The 18,019-nt window shown below is 35.8% G+C and overlaps 2 protein-coding genes and 1 long non-coding RNA gene across 3 annotated transcripts; 1 reads left to right on the top strand and 2 right to left on the bottom strand.

The window, feature by feature from the left end:
- Positions 1-204: 204 nt before the first annotated feature.
- LOC138306691 (A-kinase-interacting protein 1-like) lies at positions 205-7,106 on the bottom strand. The gene is made up of 5 exons (XM_069247148.1): positions 7,050-7,106; positions 4,714-4,854; positions 4,244-4,324; positions 3,763-3,867; positions 205-3,338 (listed from the first exon to the last, which is right to left on the bottom strand). Exons 1-5 carry the CDS (start codon positions 7,059-7,061, stop codon positions 3,195-3,197), a joined length of 483 nt encoding a protein of 160 aa, XP_069103249.1. The 5' UTR covers positions 7,062-7,106; the 3' UTR covers positions 205-3,194.
- Positions 7,107-7,718: 612 nt separating this feature from the next.
- Positions 7,719-9,172, top strand: LOC138306696 (uncharacterized). The gene is made up of 2 exons (XR_011205896.1): positions 7,719-7,934; positions 8,794-9,172. It is a non-coding gene; the product is annotated as an uncharacterized lncRNA (long non-coding RNA).
- Positions 9,173-15,303: 6,131 nt separating this feature from the next.
- Positions 15,304-17,716, bottom strand: LOC138306644 (uncharacterized). Its single transcript, XM_069247087.1, has one exon. It carries the CDS (start codon positions 17,155-17,157, stop codon positions 15,487-15,489), a length of 1,671 nt encoding a protein of 556 aa, XP_069103188.1. The 5' UTR covers positions 17,158-17,716; the 3' UTR covers positions 15,304-15,486.
- Between the last annotated feature and the right edge of the window lie 303 nt (positions 17,717-18,019).

Raw genomic sequence — 18,019 nt, forward strand, 5'->3', positions numbered from 1 at the left:
AAATACACCTGTTGACCGACATATATGTGTAACACGTGTGCAAGTTCAGTCATTCAGAAGATCGTTTTTTGTTGTCTGCGGACATGATTTTTCACATACATAATATCTAAATGATATATTTCACTAAATGTTTGATATTTTATAATTGATAATTTTTTATTATGTATTTTTCCGATAACATTAATCCCGCAGAATATCGGCAGCTAAATCAAGCCGCCATTGTGTTGCCGATTGTAAACAATCGCGTTTCCGTCGGCCAATATTCCGCGAATTAAACCATTTTACGATTGAACATGCACCTGGTACGTAATAATGTTTATCTCTATTATAATTCAAATGCATAATACTTTTTAAAAACACTTTTTCTGGGATTATACCGATGTATTGATTTGCGGTAAAACTTACGATTTTCACATGTCAATCATCACATAATATTAATAATGCGTCATGAAGGATACGAGAAAAGTTTTAGTGACGAAATAATGTATCACAAAGGATACGAGGACATATATCTCTCTGTGACTGATTAATGTGTCAATAGTACTGAAAGAGTTAAAAAGATAAGAAAATGTTCAATTATGTTTTTTAAAGATGTTCCACTGCTGAGAGATCATAAATGATACTCAATATTTGAACAAACATTGGTATTTAATCGTGTTATATGTCTAATTAAGACACAAAATGATATAGAATAATTAATGAAATTTCTTTGCTGCATGCACTTTTAGAACTTCAATGTATACAGGATATAGTGCTGTGGATTATTTTTCAGGGCGCAATAAATTATATATTTTTAATTAGAAGTGAAATCTTGATAAAGAAAAAAAAAACATTTGTTTAAGTGATATACCATCTTTAAATCTAAAGCAGAACTTGCTTTTGATAGAAAATAGACTTAAAAAGTGTAATTGAGATTTGCCTGAACCGAACCGAAAAAACCGAAAACCGATCAAAAAAAGTTGAAACCGAACCGAGCTGAAAAAACATGAACCGTGACATCCCTGACCCCACGTTGCTGTGCCAGCGACTATTCCTATAACAATAGAATCATCACACGTGCTCTACTATCATTATACACTGATAATGATAATACTATGAAGCATGGTTATTGAGTCCATGTAGGCGCAAACTGTAAATATAACGAAATATTTGCTAATAAAACCTTTACCTTGACCTTTGAACTAAAAAATGCTCCACCGCATCTTTAAAGAAGTAATTACCTTAATTAAAAATCATTTTTACCAATAAAATTAATAATTGAAATAGACTATAAAACATTTTTTTTATAATTTGTGAGTGGATAATTACAAGGATAAAGGGAGGCAAATCTTGATATTGGTACTGGTAAACATCATTTTGAGTTCTCAGTTCATGATGGTCAAAGCATCAGTTCTGCAATGTAACTGGTCATGTGCTATGCAATAATGTAATACATTTATTTTAAGTTGATAAGATATTTTATTGCAAAACAACCAATGTCAGATTATAAAAACAGAAAAATTAATATTCCACCATTTCTGCGTTAAAATCATCCTAGAAAAAGTGAACTTAAGACGGAAGGAGCAAGAAACAAGAGATCCCAGAAGGATCTTGGCGCCCACCAAAGAATGATCTATGTTTGCTTTTCAAACTTTTACTACATACTACATATTCAATTTGACAAATATCTTTTCAGTACTTTCTGAGATATATAGCAGTAACAAATTGCAATTATCAAAATCCAAGATGGCTACCTGTCTTCCATCTTGTGGACCAATCGGTTCAAAATGCAATACACACAACTAGATCCCTACTACCTCCACATGAAATTTGAGACAGATCCCTTCATACTTTCTGAGAAATAGCGGTAACAAACTTCAATGATCAAAATTCAAAAAGGCCATCTTGTTCACCGATCAGTCCTAAAATGTAATATGCACAACTAGGGACCTAGGGGAACCTACATATACAATTTGAGAGAGATCGCTTCAGCACTTTCTGAGAAATAGCGGCAACAAACTTCAACTATCAAATTCCAAGATGGTGGACTGTCGGCCATGTTGGTCAGATAATGCAATATGCACAACTAGACCCTTTGGGGAACCTACACATAAATTTGAGACAGATCCCTTTAGCACTTTTTGAAAAATATTGGTAACAAGAATTGTTAACGGATGGAAGGACGGAGGGATGGACAGACTGAAGGACGGACAAAGGACCACAGACGAAAGGTGTTTGAATAGCCCACCATTTGATGATGGTGGACTAAAAAATGGGTTCAACAGATAATTCTAGAATGGTTCTCCTGAACAAAAGGCAATATCAATATAATATTATGTAAAGATAGATAAAAGGATTGTCATAAAATATAGGTAATTAAATGTATAAGTAGATTGAATGGAAGAAGCTAATTAAATTTATAAACTAGATATAGATTGCATATTTACTTCAAAAATAAGAAAATGTGTAAATGTTTGTCACAATATTTGTATCCATATTCTCATATGATTTTTGAAGACCTATTCACCCTCTTTAATATTAAGGGATGAGCCCCCCCCCCCCCCCCCCAGATCTGAGCTCAGTCACACATGGTTATTATGCTGTAGAACAATTCTCATCCATCCTTCTAACACAACTCACTCTCAAAGCTTTGTACATATGTTCAATCGACACACAAAAAGACTGACAACAGTCTTCCCTTATCTAACTCTTGATGTCCAATAAAATGGGCAAACCACTACTGAATTACATTGAAAAGTTTCTAGGCCCAGATATTTTATACCTTGTCATTGATCATGTACACGATTCTTAAAATGAAAATAAATATGTTTTAAATAAAGATATTGCGAGCCATCTCAAAGTAACCTACAATACATATCACAGTAGTGGCTGAGTCAGCACTAGCCATCTCATCAAATTGCACAACACCATTGAATGTAATCTTCTCCAACTCAAAGTCACTATCGAACTCTCAGTACTTGTGTGGTCAGTGGGATGATTCTCGGATATGGATTTTAACATGATTTTGCATTGTCCTTATCTGAAAGTTTATCATACACAGAGACCGATCACAAACAGCCAAATCTCAAGATTGTCAGTCACAAACAGTTCAGACAGCTGACCATCAGATTTTCACATTCAAAAGTCTAGACTGACCATTACTTACAACAATGTAAACTGACCATCACAAACTGAGGTCTAAACTGCAATGACTATCACATACAGAAGTCCAGACTGACCGTCTGACCTTGGTTCACATTGACCATGTGAGTCTGCTGTTGTTGAGTTCCCCATGATCCGGCCGTAACAGCGTAAGTGCCTGGGTGGACAACTACATGGACGTCCTCTGTTCTCTGTAGCTGTAAAGGACAAGAAGAACAGGTTTTATCTTCCTTAATAAATTTTCATATCATTTATTAATGCAAGCATTTAAGTTTACTGATATTTTTTTGAATTTGTTATGCCATATATCTAAGTCAGCAAAAGAGAAAATGTTTACATATGTTTACATAAGTTTACCACGTAGATTGTACATATCTCTGATATATGCCCCAACAGTGGGAACTACTTTCTCTTTCCTTATATATTATATGATACTGAAGCATTGGACTGCCAATATTGTAAAATAACTTGAGGTTAAAATTTCTGTTGTTTTTGTTTTAATTATTTCTTAATTTAATAACTTGCATGTACCTTGAGCCCCACAGCCTATACACAAAATTGTTTTCATTATATCTTCATGCTATATGAGGTGTGGCTGTTTCTGGTAATACTAATACTTACAGGATTTTTATGTTGGATCTCTGTGTAGGCTGGTGTATGGAAGCGGTTACAGTGCACACTATCACACGATTTCTGAATGTTGTCATCGTTACTCTTGTAATATCTCTGTAGAAGAAGAGAGCATTTCACTGATAATCCATTGTAATGGAACGTCCAGACAACTTGGGATGTGTGCAAGACATGGTTAACAGAATACATCCCCCTCACTCTATCTCATGACATGAGTTATGTGTGATACAAAGTATAGTAAAAAGATCACTTGCAACCTTTTTCACATGTCAAGTTGTATGAAATCAGTTAGACAACTGAAAGTATACATGTATAGTGTTGTTCTGCCTATAATTGAAGATTTTTGTTATTTTTTTCAATAACTGCCTTACAACTAGTTATAACTTTCCGACACTGTCCGGTTATAGAGATATCTGACACATTAATCACTCAGCCAGACACTTACACTAATTATCTGCTCTGACTCACTTACCTGGCACTGTCTGGTAGTTTGGGACATGAATTGTAGTACAGAGGCAAACGCATCATCGACTGTTGTATATACTAATGGATCCTGAAATAGAAACAAGACTTTGTAACAGGATCCATTAAACCAAAGTTTTCAACTACAGAATGACACTGCAAGTCCAAGATTTTAGATTTGCAAGTACAACTACTACATATATATATCACATTCTGATATAAGTACCTGCTATTGAAGATCATAAAAGTATCAACTTGTTTTGTTATTGTGACATTTGTAGATCTACACTTTCTATGAACATGAACTAATGAGTAATTGAAAACAAATTACTTACATGAAAAAAACCAACATGAGTAAAATTAAACTTAGGTTAAATTGCTCATATAATCAAATGTTTTACAACATGTATATCCTTTATAAAATCAAAGAATCCTCCTGCCAATGTCACCATTCATCTGTAAGTATGTAGATCGTTATACCTCTACTGGGTTTTTCTGGTTCTGTTTTTGAGATATCGATGGCCATTCTATTTTCCTTGTGACTGTTCGCTGGAGAACATCTTGTCCCATTCTTTGTGCCCGGTTGAGGGTACTATGGGCCCACTCCCTACCAAGGTGATCCTTGAAAAGAAATAGTAAACAATAAGAAATATATTAGTAATAAAAATTAAATTACAGTAAGGCACATACATGTACAAACCTTTCCAATATAAATTATGTGAACCCCTTTGTAATACAGCTACATATCTACAGATACATGTATCTTGTTAGATACTGGTTAGCGACCATTGACGACCAATTCTCACCATCACATGTACATTCACATGTGTATATATTTGTATGATTACACAAATCAGTTTTCAAGCAATATTTTGTAGAAACCAGATCACAGTAGTGTCTTCTATCACGATACAACTTTATTTGTTGGGTATGAAACAATGAATGATAAAAAAAGTGTCTCGTCATGTTAGCCTAACCTTACTCCCATAACATCACTTGGTCATGATCAGTTGTTTTCTGATATTGGACTAACACGTTATTTTGCTGACTGTCGCAAGATATAATCAAATAGTTCAAAAGTGACATCTTGTTGTGCTATTCCTAATTAACCTGTAACTTTGTTACTTGATAGAAAGCTTGTGTTTGTGGTCAGAGCAAACTTATCACATACACAGCGGTTTGTAATGGATAATAATGAAAATAACAGTAAACCAGAGTCGAGGATATTGTTATTTATTAATTTATTTGCATTAGCTAGGTTCATTGGGCACTCTAGATCTCCTGATCCTATATATGCGGGATAGCCCTGCATGCATTTGACTAAAGTAACGTTTTCTATTTCTAGCCCCATGGCCATAGTGAGCAAAAGAGGTAATTTTGTTTATGACTTTTACAAAAATTTAGACAATATGACACCTGTCCCGATTCGAGTAATAATTACGTATACTAACGTTATAAGTTGTATAAGTGATTGTGACATGGAAAATTTTAACGCCTATTTATTTCATTAAAATGTTTAAAACAACTTCGTGCGTTTTCATTTCACAGAATCCTGCATTTGGATAAGTAATTATGATCACTCAAATGCAGGACTGTCCCATAGTCAGGTTGGGCACAACCCTGCATATGGGTAACAGTTACCCATTTGAGTAACGGTTACCTGTTTGAGTAATCAATAAGTTACCCCAAGGACGTATATGAGAAGGATAAGTCACACTGAGTTTTAGGCAAAGACAGCGCAGGTGCTTTTGTGTTTGTGCACTGACCGTGACGTTGGGCGACGACTGATTTCCTTTGATATCCGCCACAGCAGCCTTTGATGTAGCATGGGGGTGCGAGGGTTACCGTCTTACTTTCTGAAGCGTGCTGCCATTTCATGAGCGGTCGTATTTTTTTAACGATAGTTTAAGACATTTCTTCTAAATCTTCCGTCTTTAAAGCAAGTTATAAACGTTGTGAAATTTAATTTACTTTACATTGGTGTTTCGTTTGACTCGATAAGACAAGTATTTGTTGAGAAAAACGGTTTTTATTCCCGGTTCATAAGCGTCTCGCGTGGTGTTTAGTAGTGTAAAGAGACAGACACGAATCCTTCTCACTTATAAATCCTTGGTTACCCAAATGAGGAATATTTTGTAAGAAAAATGCATGAATTTGTTTTAAACTTTTTTATCAAAAAAGGGCGTAATAATTTTGACATGGCACCATTACTAACATAATATAGTACATTATTAATCAAAATGGGACAAACTTCATTGTCTCAATTTCGGTAAAAGTCACAAAATAAACCACCTCCATTGCTTACTATGGTGCTAAAAATAGAAACCATTTAAAACTCATTTAACCATGACATTTGCACTGAATTTCCCTGATAGCTTATACACTGAAGTCAATGGAGAGCACCTAAATTGTCATCTTACAACAAAGTTAGACAACAGATTTTGATATTTCACCCACAGAAGCATAGTCTTTGATCAGTTGTAAGGCATTCTAAAAATTATGACGCCCTTTTTTGATAATAATTTTTAAAACAACATTATGCGTTTTCTTTTCACATTATTACTCACTTGGGTAACTTATTGATTACTGCAAACAGGTAACTGTTACTCAAATGGGTAACTGTTACCCATATGCAGGGTTGTGCCCAACCTGGTAGTGTGAGTGTGTCCATCTCATTCTCAGTAAATAAACTGCTAAACCAACTTCGTATTCTACTTTCTAGACATATATTTACGATAAATATGTTTTCTTTGACAATTAAAAACACGACGGCATTTACTAAATTTAATTTGTTGACATATCAGAACAAAACAAACCTCTTGTGGCATTGCTTCTCTTTTCAAAACAAGTTCAATCTGGAACCGGAAATACAAATATCATCGGTCAAATCATGCGCACCGACACATCCGGTTTAAATAACATACTTCCCGCGCTATTTTAAAATGTACAAAGTAGGATATTCAGGGCAACTTCGAAGTTGGTTTCAGGAATCTAAATGATAGGCCTAATTATTTTTAAAATTTGATTAATAAATGTAAAAGTATTGGATTTATCCGTACTTACACTCGGTGTTTTTATTATGTCCTGCGTGACAAACTATGTGTTGTGATCGAGACTCCATTTGTTATGGGGATTTTCCTGATTGAGAATCCCGTTTACGGTTCATACTTATGTAAATTTTGATTGGCTGTTATTTTTTATACCTAGGCCCTTTTCGTTTATTCGGAACAACCGGTTTGACCGTTGGTTAAAGCCGCATGATCCGTATCTTTCAGGGTCCGTAAAACAAACAGTGACAAGATATGGTGTAATATCCCTAAAAAGTTATGAACTTTCCCCAAATTACAAGTCTAGAAAGTTAAGAGGTCCAAAGATATAAATATACAAAATTTTATTTTAGACTTATGCGCGGTCCGACAGAAAGTCAAAAGTGAACGCCCCCAAAGCTTAGAAATGCAACTTTACGCATGTCCGGAAATAAAAGTTGTTTACCGCAATATAATGGAGCGAGCTTTGCAGTGAAAGCTCGCCGGCTTAGAATCAACTGCTGATTCGAAGTGAATAAGGAAATTATTTAAACTAAGAAATGTTGTGAATTGCTGAGAATATTATATGGAAACGAATTCGAGCTATGACAACAACTATGATTTATGAATGATCTACCAAAACCACATTAACTGACTTCTCTTCGTCTCTATAAGGTGAGTGGGGCCCCGAAGGGGTAACAGTTTTATATTCTATAAGTGTTTGGTCGCTTTTTGGAATTGGTACCATAGTAAAATAAAGATTAGAAATCAGGAAAAGTATTGATAAATTGGGGAACATATTACAGATTTAATCTTGGGTTACAACAGAAGCATTAATAGAGTCGTATTATACGCGTTTCCTTAAAAGATGATCACATTCTTCAGTGTTATACATGTACGATATACATGTAGCTACTGTTACAGGCTTACAGCGTCAGGAGTGTGATATCTTTTCCGATATCTATTTGTGTATTTATGTATATCAGTGATATATATCCTTTAACTATATGTATGCTATGGATATTACTGAATTAAAGAAGCCACTTTCAAACTTACAAATGTACTTCATCAGTGCTCGCGTGTGTAAGATTGTACATGTATTTTTTAGACTTACAGTCACTTAGTCACGTAGTCGTTATCCTATCTGCTGGTCTAAATTATATAAAATTCACACCAATACATCATAAGTGGTGTAAGTAAAGAATAGTAATTGACTTTTAATATATGTATTATATATTATGTCCAATAAATTTAGGCTTCATAAATTCTGGCACCAATTAGTACCATTATTCTTCACATGAAAATGCCTAGACCCCTGTAATTCAAGAAATGACTAACTTGTTAGTATCTAGTGAGGTTTGATTTTGATAAACGTGTTCAAAAGATGTGTAATTGTTATAAATTTGTGTTTGACAGAAAACAATTGGAACTAGTTTGTTTTACATGTAGGCTTACACTGAAAGATTATGTACATGCATGTATACAGTATTTATCTATGTACATAACTGACATTTACTCCATGTTTTCTTTATAGAATGTATGGGACCTTCAACCGGATGACAGAAGTGCAAGATGTGATGGCAGCTCGCCCAAAAATAAAAGGGAAAAACAACTACATGTATCTCTGAGATCAAAACTGACAGTAAAAAATAAAGTCTGTTTGTAATGTACCCATTATGAACCAGAAAGAAATTATTTTCAAGAAGGAAGGACAGAACAAACCTAGCATAGTTCTTTACTATTATCACTAGGATATTTTCAAATTAATTTCTTCTTCACACAAATGAAAAAAGGAATAATAATGATTATTGCATGTTTACATACCTAGTATGTATAACTTTTGAATAATTTATATGGGACAAGGATGTAATTCCAATTTATGAACAGTAAACCAATTAAAATAATAAATGTCATTTGTCTGAGTTGTTTAATTATGTAGTGTTCATTTTAGAAATGTTCAAATACAGAAAATAAATAGCAAACAAGACTGGAGCTAGATCAAAGGTTATTTGGGTCAAAAGTCAGTGTCAAATCTCAAGATTTTGGATCTATAGATATACATATATCCCTATGTGTAATAAAAAAAATCTTGTTGCTGTGTAATACACAGATTGCACATATATATAAGAATATCCATATATCTGTAGAGACAATAGCCTGTCATGTATGTTGTTAAATTGCATTATTCATTATTGACTATTTTAAGTTGCAATGTTTTGATTGAATTAGAAAGGAATAGACTGACAATAACTTCTAATTAGTCCAGGTCAATCAAGGTCTACATGTATAAGCTCTTAGCAACTTCACTTAGTGTTTGGAGCAAGATCACACTAAAGGAATCAGTATTGTTTGAATATATAAAGAAAAAACTAACAATATACAACTAATAAAGTTAGATATTCCACCAGGTTAGACTATTTACATACTGAAATTGAATTTTACTGCAATTACTCTGATGACATGAGAATCACACGCTATGGTCAGCTTATTTACTACTGGATACTATTTTGAACTCCAGTCATTTTTTTATTGACTTAAAATTCAATGCACAATATGTGTACATGTACACTATACAATGTACATTGTATATCTCAGAATGTGCTATTTGTGCATGAATATGATTGTATAAGAAACACATAGGTCTTTCATTATACATGTTTCTGATTCATTTTTTCAGAGGCAAATTCACGGCTGGACATCATATTATATGGTAGCTATATGGTTCATTGGCAAGCTATCATATACATGTACATCACAAATTTAACCAAGGGAGCTGTATTCATTATCTACATTATCAGAAAATATATACAGTACATAATTGCATGTTAGACATTCAGAACTTTTAACACACATTAAACCGCCTTATTGCAACCTCAACCCCATTCTTTCTTTTATTTTTTTTTTTATTTTCTGTAATCCCTGAAATCATATATATAACCAATTGTTTATAGTCTCACCAGAAATTTATCATCATGTTTTTAACGAACATGGAGCTTTTCCAACATAAATATCCGAAATATACATACAATAACATGCATGTATTAGGTTTTATACTCGTTTGGCGGTACATGGTGATTTTTTAACTAATAGATATGTATGTATACATGTACATGTACATACACATATGACATTGAACAAAAATGCATATTATGTCAAGTTTGCTCTCCGTGCTTATTTTACTTGATTTATTATTTTATTTTATTTGGACCTTTATAAAACAAGTTATATGGTTATCCAAGGCAAGTCAAATATCGTCTGAGATATTTATTTTAGAAAATATCACCAGAGATTTACATGTAGATAACCATTTTCGTCTCTATATAGTACGATGTGTCTTGTCTATTTCATCATTTATCAATTCCATTATTTATTTATCTGGTATATGTTTGTACAATTTATTATCTTGTCTAGTACGATGTATGGTATCGCAACACGTATTTTATACGAAGTTTAAATACCGTTCCCACAAAAATCCCTCCGATGGCCCCCGGAAATTAGGCAAAGCATAGTCAACCGATCGCCGTATTGTAAACACTCAAAATGACCGAATGTAAGTATTGTTCACACGACGATAATGTATATATATTGTTCTGGGGGACCCTTTAACTTCATTAAATAACAAAACATTCACTTGTTCATGAAAAGTAATAAGTTCTTCCGTAGAAGTTCCTGCTAACATGAACGACACACTTTTGACTGGGCACGCCATTTCGTTTGGTCTGGAAAGTCACGTGATCGTCTACGATTGAAAATGCATATTCAAACACTCTCGATATCGAATTCTTAATCATCAATTTCTTTTGAACTCGGGACTTTTTGGGTGTGTAATTAGGGGAAAGTTGATAACTTTTTATAATATATGTACCCTAATTTTCTTTTGTTGATTTACGGACCCTGAAAGATACGGATTATGCGGCTTTAAAGTAATTATTTCAAGTATAAATCCTGACGGACCTGCAGTTTTTGATACAGGCCTGTGAGGGCTTTGCCAAGGCTCGTCTGAAAACAATGTAAAATCACCAGGTCCGTCTTTAATTAATAAACGAACAACTAGGTCCAACCAGCCAAACCGTATACCTGTATAGCTTGAGCACGTGCTGTTCATGGCATATTATTAAATTTGGGTGTTTTAGCTTAGTATAGCGAGTTTTGACGGAAGCTTCCATGTAGCTGGTCAGCTCCATTCTCTCTCTCTCTCTCTCTCTTCAAGGTAGGATTTTTCGGCCGTAGTCCTCAAAATTACTCCGGGTTGGGTGGTTGTATTCTATAAAGACAGCACTAGGCAGTATTTAAAATGTGGTAAATGTTAATATAGTGAACACCACTAGTGGTCGGAAGAAGGGTGGTCGTTGGAGTCGGTAATATTAAAATATAGTGTGCTGTTGTTGCTCAGCTTAGGCCTGTATTGATTTGGCCATGTTGTCTCGCTGGTGAAATGCGTTCTTTGTAAATATTCTGTGATGTTCTGTATTTCAGCTCCATGTTTAGCCATTGTGCCTTGTCTATAATGTTACAGGGTGCAGGATTTACAATAAATTTAATACCTGCCTCTGCCAGGGATCGAACTCGGGACCTATGGATTACTAGTCTGATGTTCAACCGATCGAGCTAAAGAGAAGTTCTCTCTAGCCGAGCGATATATTGCGTCTAGTATTGACCAGGGTTACATACTTGACGAACCTATAAAAATCCACTATACGAGGTTAAATTGCATATCGGTGACGAACACTGAAACTTTTATATAAATCTTAGCGGATTCACACAGTGTGCAAGCAAAATTCCTTTCATATCCCGATGAAATTAAAACAAATAGTGACATCAATGCCTTTTAAAAATTATTTGGGGAACTTTTAACTAGCTCTCAGATCCATGTAATGCTTACAAGTATTTGCTTACATGTACTTGTCCCGATACAGTTTCAAATTAAGTACTTCATTTATTACAGATATCAATAAATTGCGAAATTCAACAAGATTAAAAAATAGTTTAGCCTCACTAGCAGTGGCGTAGGAAGATGAAACGTCATGGGGGGCAAAGGTCCTCAATATTTTTAACCCCCCCCCCCCCCCCCCCCCCCCCCCGCCACACATACAGGAGGAGATTAATTCAACTCAACTCCCAACCATATAATATATGCTTTATGTACATTTTTCATATCTCACTAAATTTAATCCCTGTACACATTTATAGACAGTAGTGGGGTCGCTAAAAGGAAATTAACGAATACGCAAATTGGCCAAATTAGCGTGTGAGCGTCGAAGGCGCGAGATTTTGGTGTTTTATTAGGGTCTGAGGGTGACCCCCGGGATGAGTTTTATGTATTTTGATGATTTTGCCATCGCCCGAAAGCGCGAGATTTTGGTGTTTGGGGGGTCCGGGGGTCTTCCCCGGGAAAAAAATTACGATTTAGAATGGCTTAGATGAGTTTTACGATGCATTTTGATGAATTTGCGAGCGCCCAAAGGCGCGAGAATTTGGTGTTAGGGGGGTTTGGGGGTGAGATGAGTTTTACGATAAAGTTTAATGACTATAAAGCGTTCTTCACATGGTAATTTTTCGATTTAAAGCTACCTGCATTTAGAAATGATAATTGTGTCGTCATAACATTATGCAACCCTACTCGATCTGAATATACCGGCTTCACACCATCGGCACATTGTTGTGTAACATAAAAAAATGAATTAATTGTCTAGCTAAGACATATAAACAAATTTATCTTTTAAGAGACATTTTTTTAAATAGTACATAGAATCTCTTGATGGACATTTTTAGTCTAGTTTGTGTGTATTGAATTTTTACGATTTAAGGTTTGACATTATGTGCTTGAACCTTTTAGGAAATGCGCCGCGCAGCGGAAAATTTTCTAGAATGACGTACGAAAAATGTGCAGGAGGACCCTTTTTTCTTTCAAATAAGCTTTTTTAGAAAATTTCAGTCGGCGAAAATGGGGGGGGGGGGGCAAAAAGACATGTTTGCCCCCCCGTCCTGGGGAACGGGGGGGGGGGGGGGGGGGGGGGAGTTGCCCCCCCCCCCCCTGTCCCCCGCTTCCTACGCCCCTGACATTTTTAGTCTAGTTTGTGTGTATTGAATTTTTACTATTTAAGGTTTGACATTATGTGCCTGAACGTTTTAGCAAATGAACAACTGAAGCGCGATCTGACCAGGACTGTGCACTTGGCTCTCGGACTCTCACCTGGTCCCCTGGTGCAAGCTTATCTTGTAACTTGACATGGTAACGTTTGTCATAATAATACTTCTGACGCTCTTTCTGACTTTCCCGCCACTTTTTAACTTCTATAGCCTTTCTGTCCTTGTTTCTGACCTTTGACGATTCTGGTAGATTTGATTTGAGTCGTTTACCCATAAGTAATTAATTTCTGTAGGAGAGCGTCCATTTTCTAGCGGTGTAGTTCTATACACTAATAATGCCAAATGAATATCGTGTTGGCTCTCTCGACATTTTTTCATCATATTCTTCATCGTTTGGACAGTTTTTTCGGCGAGTCCGTTTGACTGCGCATATCTAGGACTGCTGGTGACATGTTTAATGTCCCAATCTCTTACAAAGTGACGATAATTGTGTCGTCATAACATTATGCAACCCTACTCGATCTGAATATACCGGCTTCACACCATCGGCACATTGTTGTGTAACATAAAAAAATGAATTAATTGTCTAGCTAAGACATATAAACAAATTGATCTTTTAAGAGACATTTTTTTAGATAGTACATAGAATCCCTTGATGGACATTTTTAGTCTAGTTTGTGTGTATTGAATTTTTACTATTTAAGGTTTAACATTATGTGCTTGAACGTTTTAGCAAATGCGCCGCGCAGCGGAAAATTTTCTAGAATGAAGTACGAAAAATGTGCAGGAGGACCCTTTTTTCTTTCAAATAAGCATTTTTAGAAAATTTCAGCCGGCGAAAATGGGGGGGGGGGCAAAAAGACATGTTTGCCCCCCCCCGTCCTGGGGAACGGGGGGGGGGGGCAGTTGCCCCCCCCCCCCCCCCCCCCCCCCCCCCCCCGGCTTCCTACGCCCCTGACTAGTCTATATAGGTTCAATTTTGCTTGTTATGAGCATTTTCATTGGCTTAAAAATTAACTTTATCAGCCCATAATGGAAAAAAATTGATATGCTTTTATGCTAAATTTTCTCTCTTTTTGTTGCCCGATCTGATACATTTGGCTAAATTTAACATATCTTTTATATCATCTGTTTTTATTAATTTTCGATATATAGGTATACTTAATAGACCTTTTCAAAGTCACAAGTGAGACCAGTGCCGTGCCAAAAGTTGTTTTCCCTAAACATACCATGTATTTGTCTCCTTTTTTCTTTGAATTTTCCTTATCTCATCTATTAATGTTTTTTTTACCAAATTTGGCATACTTGTATACCCGGTGAGGGCCAGCTCAGCTGTTTGACACTGTTGCATCTATAGGCCTAATATTTGCATAATTTTCAACTATCTCGTTTTAAAAAATATCACTATTGGTTTCCACCGCTTAAACTTGATGACGTCGTTTTCTATTTTGTTCTTACCGAAATACATTGTAACAAAGAAAAAGTTTTGCTTAACATGGCTATCTCAAAAAGTAGGCCTATATAAAGGAAAATTATGAAATTTTGTAAATAATATGAGCTGAATGTGTAGACAATTATCTAATAGCACTCAAAATTTAGTTGAAATTCGTCAATATAGATCAGGAAAAATCAAACAAAATTGTACAAATACACTGCACAGAATATTAGTAGGGGAAAAGTAACAATTACGAATAATTTTGGTACGGCACTGTATATTGTATCGTTGTGATATTCACAGAATAGGCAGTTTCCTGCTATTAATACCAAGGTTTAATCAAGTTTTTTGCTGAGTAATTAAGTACTATCAATATTTAATTTTCACGCCAAATTAATGTATAGTCAAGAACAAAAAGTTAGTAAAATATTATTTATGTATCAAAAAGTTAGTAAAATATTATTTACGTATCAAACTTGAACGCAATTACGACAGAAAATGGTGTCGTTTTTTTATTTGCCGGTCGAAAGTTATAGTACGATTTGTATGTAGGTCGGGTACATATATTCATTGTAATTGTGAGTGTGCATAATAATAACTAAATGACAAATAAAGTATCAATAATCTATTTCAATCGAGTTATTTTCACACACTTTCATATTTGACATGTAACACATATTAGAGGCGGTTTGTTGTCTGTTCTTATACAGCATATTCCAGAGAATCGGTGATGCTGTCTCGTAAACGTTTTGGCAGAGGCAACCGAGCTGCCTTGTCAATTTTCCGACCACAACTGACCCACACAGAAAATACACACCATCTACGAAGTGACCAGACGTCTGAAACTCTCTTCTCATATTCCTTTTCAATTCCCGTCATAATTCGCACGTGCTTGGACGGCGGCTGTTCAAAGCTAGCCGCCATGTTTTTGAAGATTTCATATGAATCCCGCAGTGCCGGTTGAGCCATGGAGTCCATGACAAAGGCACTGTGTTGTATATCAACTACGTGTGAACAGTCGGAGTGAGTGGCGTAAGCCAAAAGTTGTTCGAAAAACACATTTATAGGGTAGTATCCATATACCTTCGCATCTGGGTTCGCACCATGTCGTAATAAAAGTTTTAACATTTTCCCGCCAAGTCCAATTTTCGGCGCAATTCTACAGAAACAATGGAGACTGTTTCCGTAGGTATCGCACTGATCTTCAACTCGCCCTACGTAGTTCAAGTTTGCTCCGTGCTTCAGTAACGCCTCGGTACATTTCCCAAGATGGCTTCTCAATGACACTTTTTGCTCTATCTCTACCTGTTCCGAATATTTCCCAATTGTGTCAAATAAGCAATGCATGGCAGAAGAAAATGCGGACCTACCAAATGCTGCTGCTGCGGTGAATTGTCTTTTTGTAAGCTCCCTTTCGAATTCTAGTTCGTCAAAGTTTGGGTCAGCCCCAGCATTTAACATGACCAGAAGACAAGCTAGGAGATAGGGAGACGAGTTGTCTAGGTCGTGACACGAGGAGTGAGACAGAAGACTATATAGAGGATATGTCCTGTAAGGGAGACACTTGGACAAGTCATGAGAATGTTTGATAAGCAGTGTTGTGACAGTTAGCAGAGATTCGTACCAAGATTTCTTAAATGACATGCTGTAAGAGAATAGGACATGATACAGATTCATGCCACCAAATAAAGAGCTGATGTCGGGCTTCAGACCAAGTAAAACATCTAAACATTCTGGTCTGGCCATTTTTAGTGCTACTCCCACTGCATTTTTAATATCCTCCTCCGTGGGTTTATGTGATAGAAGCAAACGTAGTGCAGGCGGGGAGTCTAGCTCACAGGCTAAATTCACATAGGCCTCCTTGGTACTTTTGGCTTTGTTCCTTACTTTTCCTCCATAGAAATGGTCCAAGACGGTATGCACACATCCAACGTGTCCGTACTCTCCAGCAATATCCAGGGGAGTCAATTTATCTTTACCGCTCATTACAGGTATCCGCATGACCTTTGACGAGTCTCCAGAGGATCCTGTTGGACCATAATATTTAAACTCCATTGGTCTATTGTCTAGGCTTCGTTCCTGAATCAACATAGAAAGAATGGTCTTGTGACCAAGTCTGGCACACAGGTGGAGATATGGCACTGAAGGCGATTCGTGTGGGAGCTTGAAATACCCCTTATGAAAGAAGAGTCCAACAGCCTCGATATTGTTAGTTATTATAGCATGATGTAGAATATCTAGTTCCTCTTCGTCTACGTACCATTCAATGGCTGCCTTAGAAAACTTCGCGATGCCTGCTTTCAGCACCGAAGCTTCATTTGTGGACTTGATTAAGTCGACAATACTTTTAACGCTCTGGACCGGCTTCTCCATGGTAACTGAACTTAACCGCTAGGTTAAATGACAAGTAATGACATTTTGCAACGGAAGCACGTGTCCATTATACCACGAAATACCACGAATGTGCACAATGTACAGTGTATACATTGTAAGTGTAGAGAAAATGTTAAATCGGTACCGCTAGCTTTACTGTATATGTGGTTTGGATATCAAAGGTCTTTATAAAAGCCACACAGCTACTCGTTCAACACGTCACCAATATCGATTTAAATATCCGTTCAACAGCTTTATCAAGTAGTACAATGACACACTACCAAAGTACTGCCAAAGGTGCGTGCTTAGTTTCCTAGTCATAGTCCTTGAGACGTTTGTTGTTATTGATATTTTTTCAAGTGTATACTACTCAGATTTCAAACATTTTCAAGACCTTCGTAAGGAATCGCATCTAAAATTTGAAGTAGAGTGAAGCGGCAGTCCGGAATATAACATTATTTCTTGGGACAATTTTAATGATCGATATGATCACACCAAATAGCAATGAACAGAATAGATAAAAATAAATGAAATAAATTAAAAAATTGTTATTAACAATTTTAAAACAAATAAATAAATGAAAAAAAAACCCACATAAAACAGAGATAGCGAAAAGTCAAATACAATGACACTGTAATAACAAACTAACACGACGTCTTGATAAACTGATCAAATGATAAAAACACTGCTGTATAAAAGTTATGCGAACACGAGTTGAACAGCGCGACGAGGATAGCTATTAAACACACTACAAGAAAGTCACTTCTGTTGTACACTTAAACCCCCTATATTTAGCATCGTAGACAACGATAGTCAACCGGCAGATTTGCCTCAAAATATGCAGGAGGACATTTTTTTCTTT

This window comes from Argopecten irradians, chromosome 1, assembly GCF_041381155.1.
Source record: "Argopecten irradians isolate NY chromosome 1, Ai_NY, whole genome shotgun sequence".
NCBI lineage: Eukaryota > Metazoa > Mollusca > Bivalvia > Pectinida > Pectinidae > Argopecten > Argopecten irradians.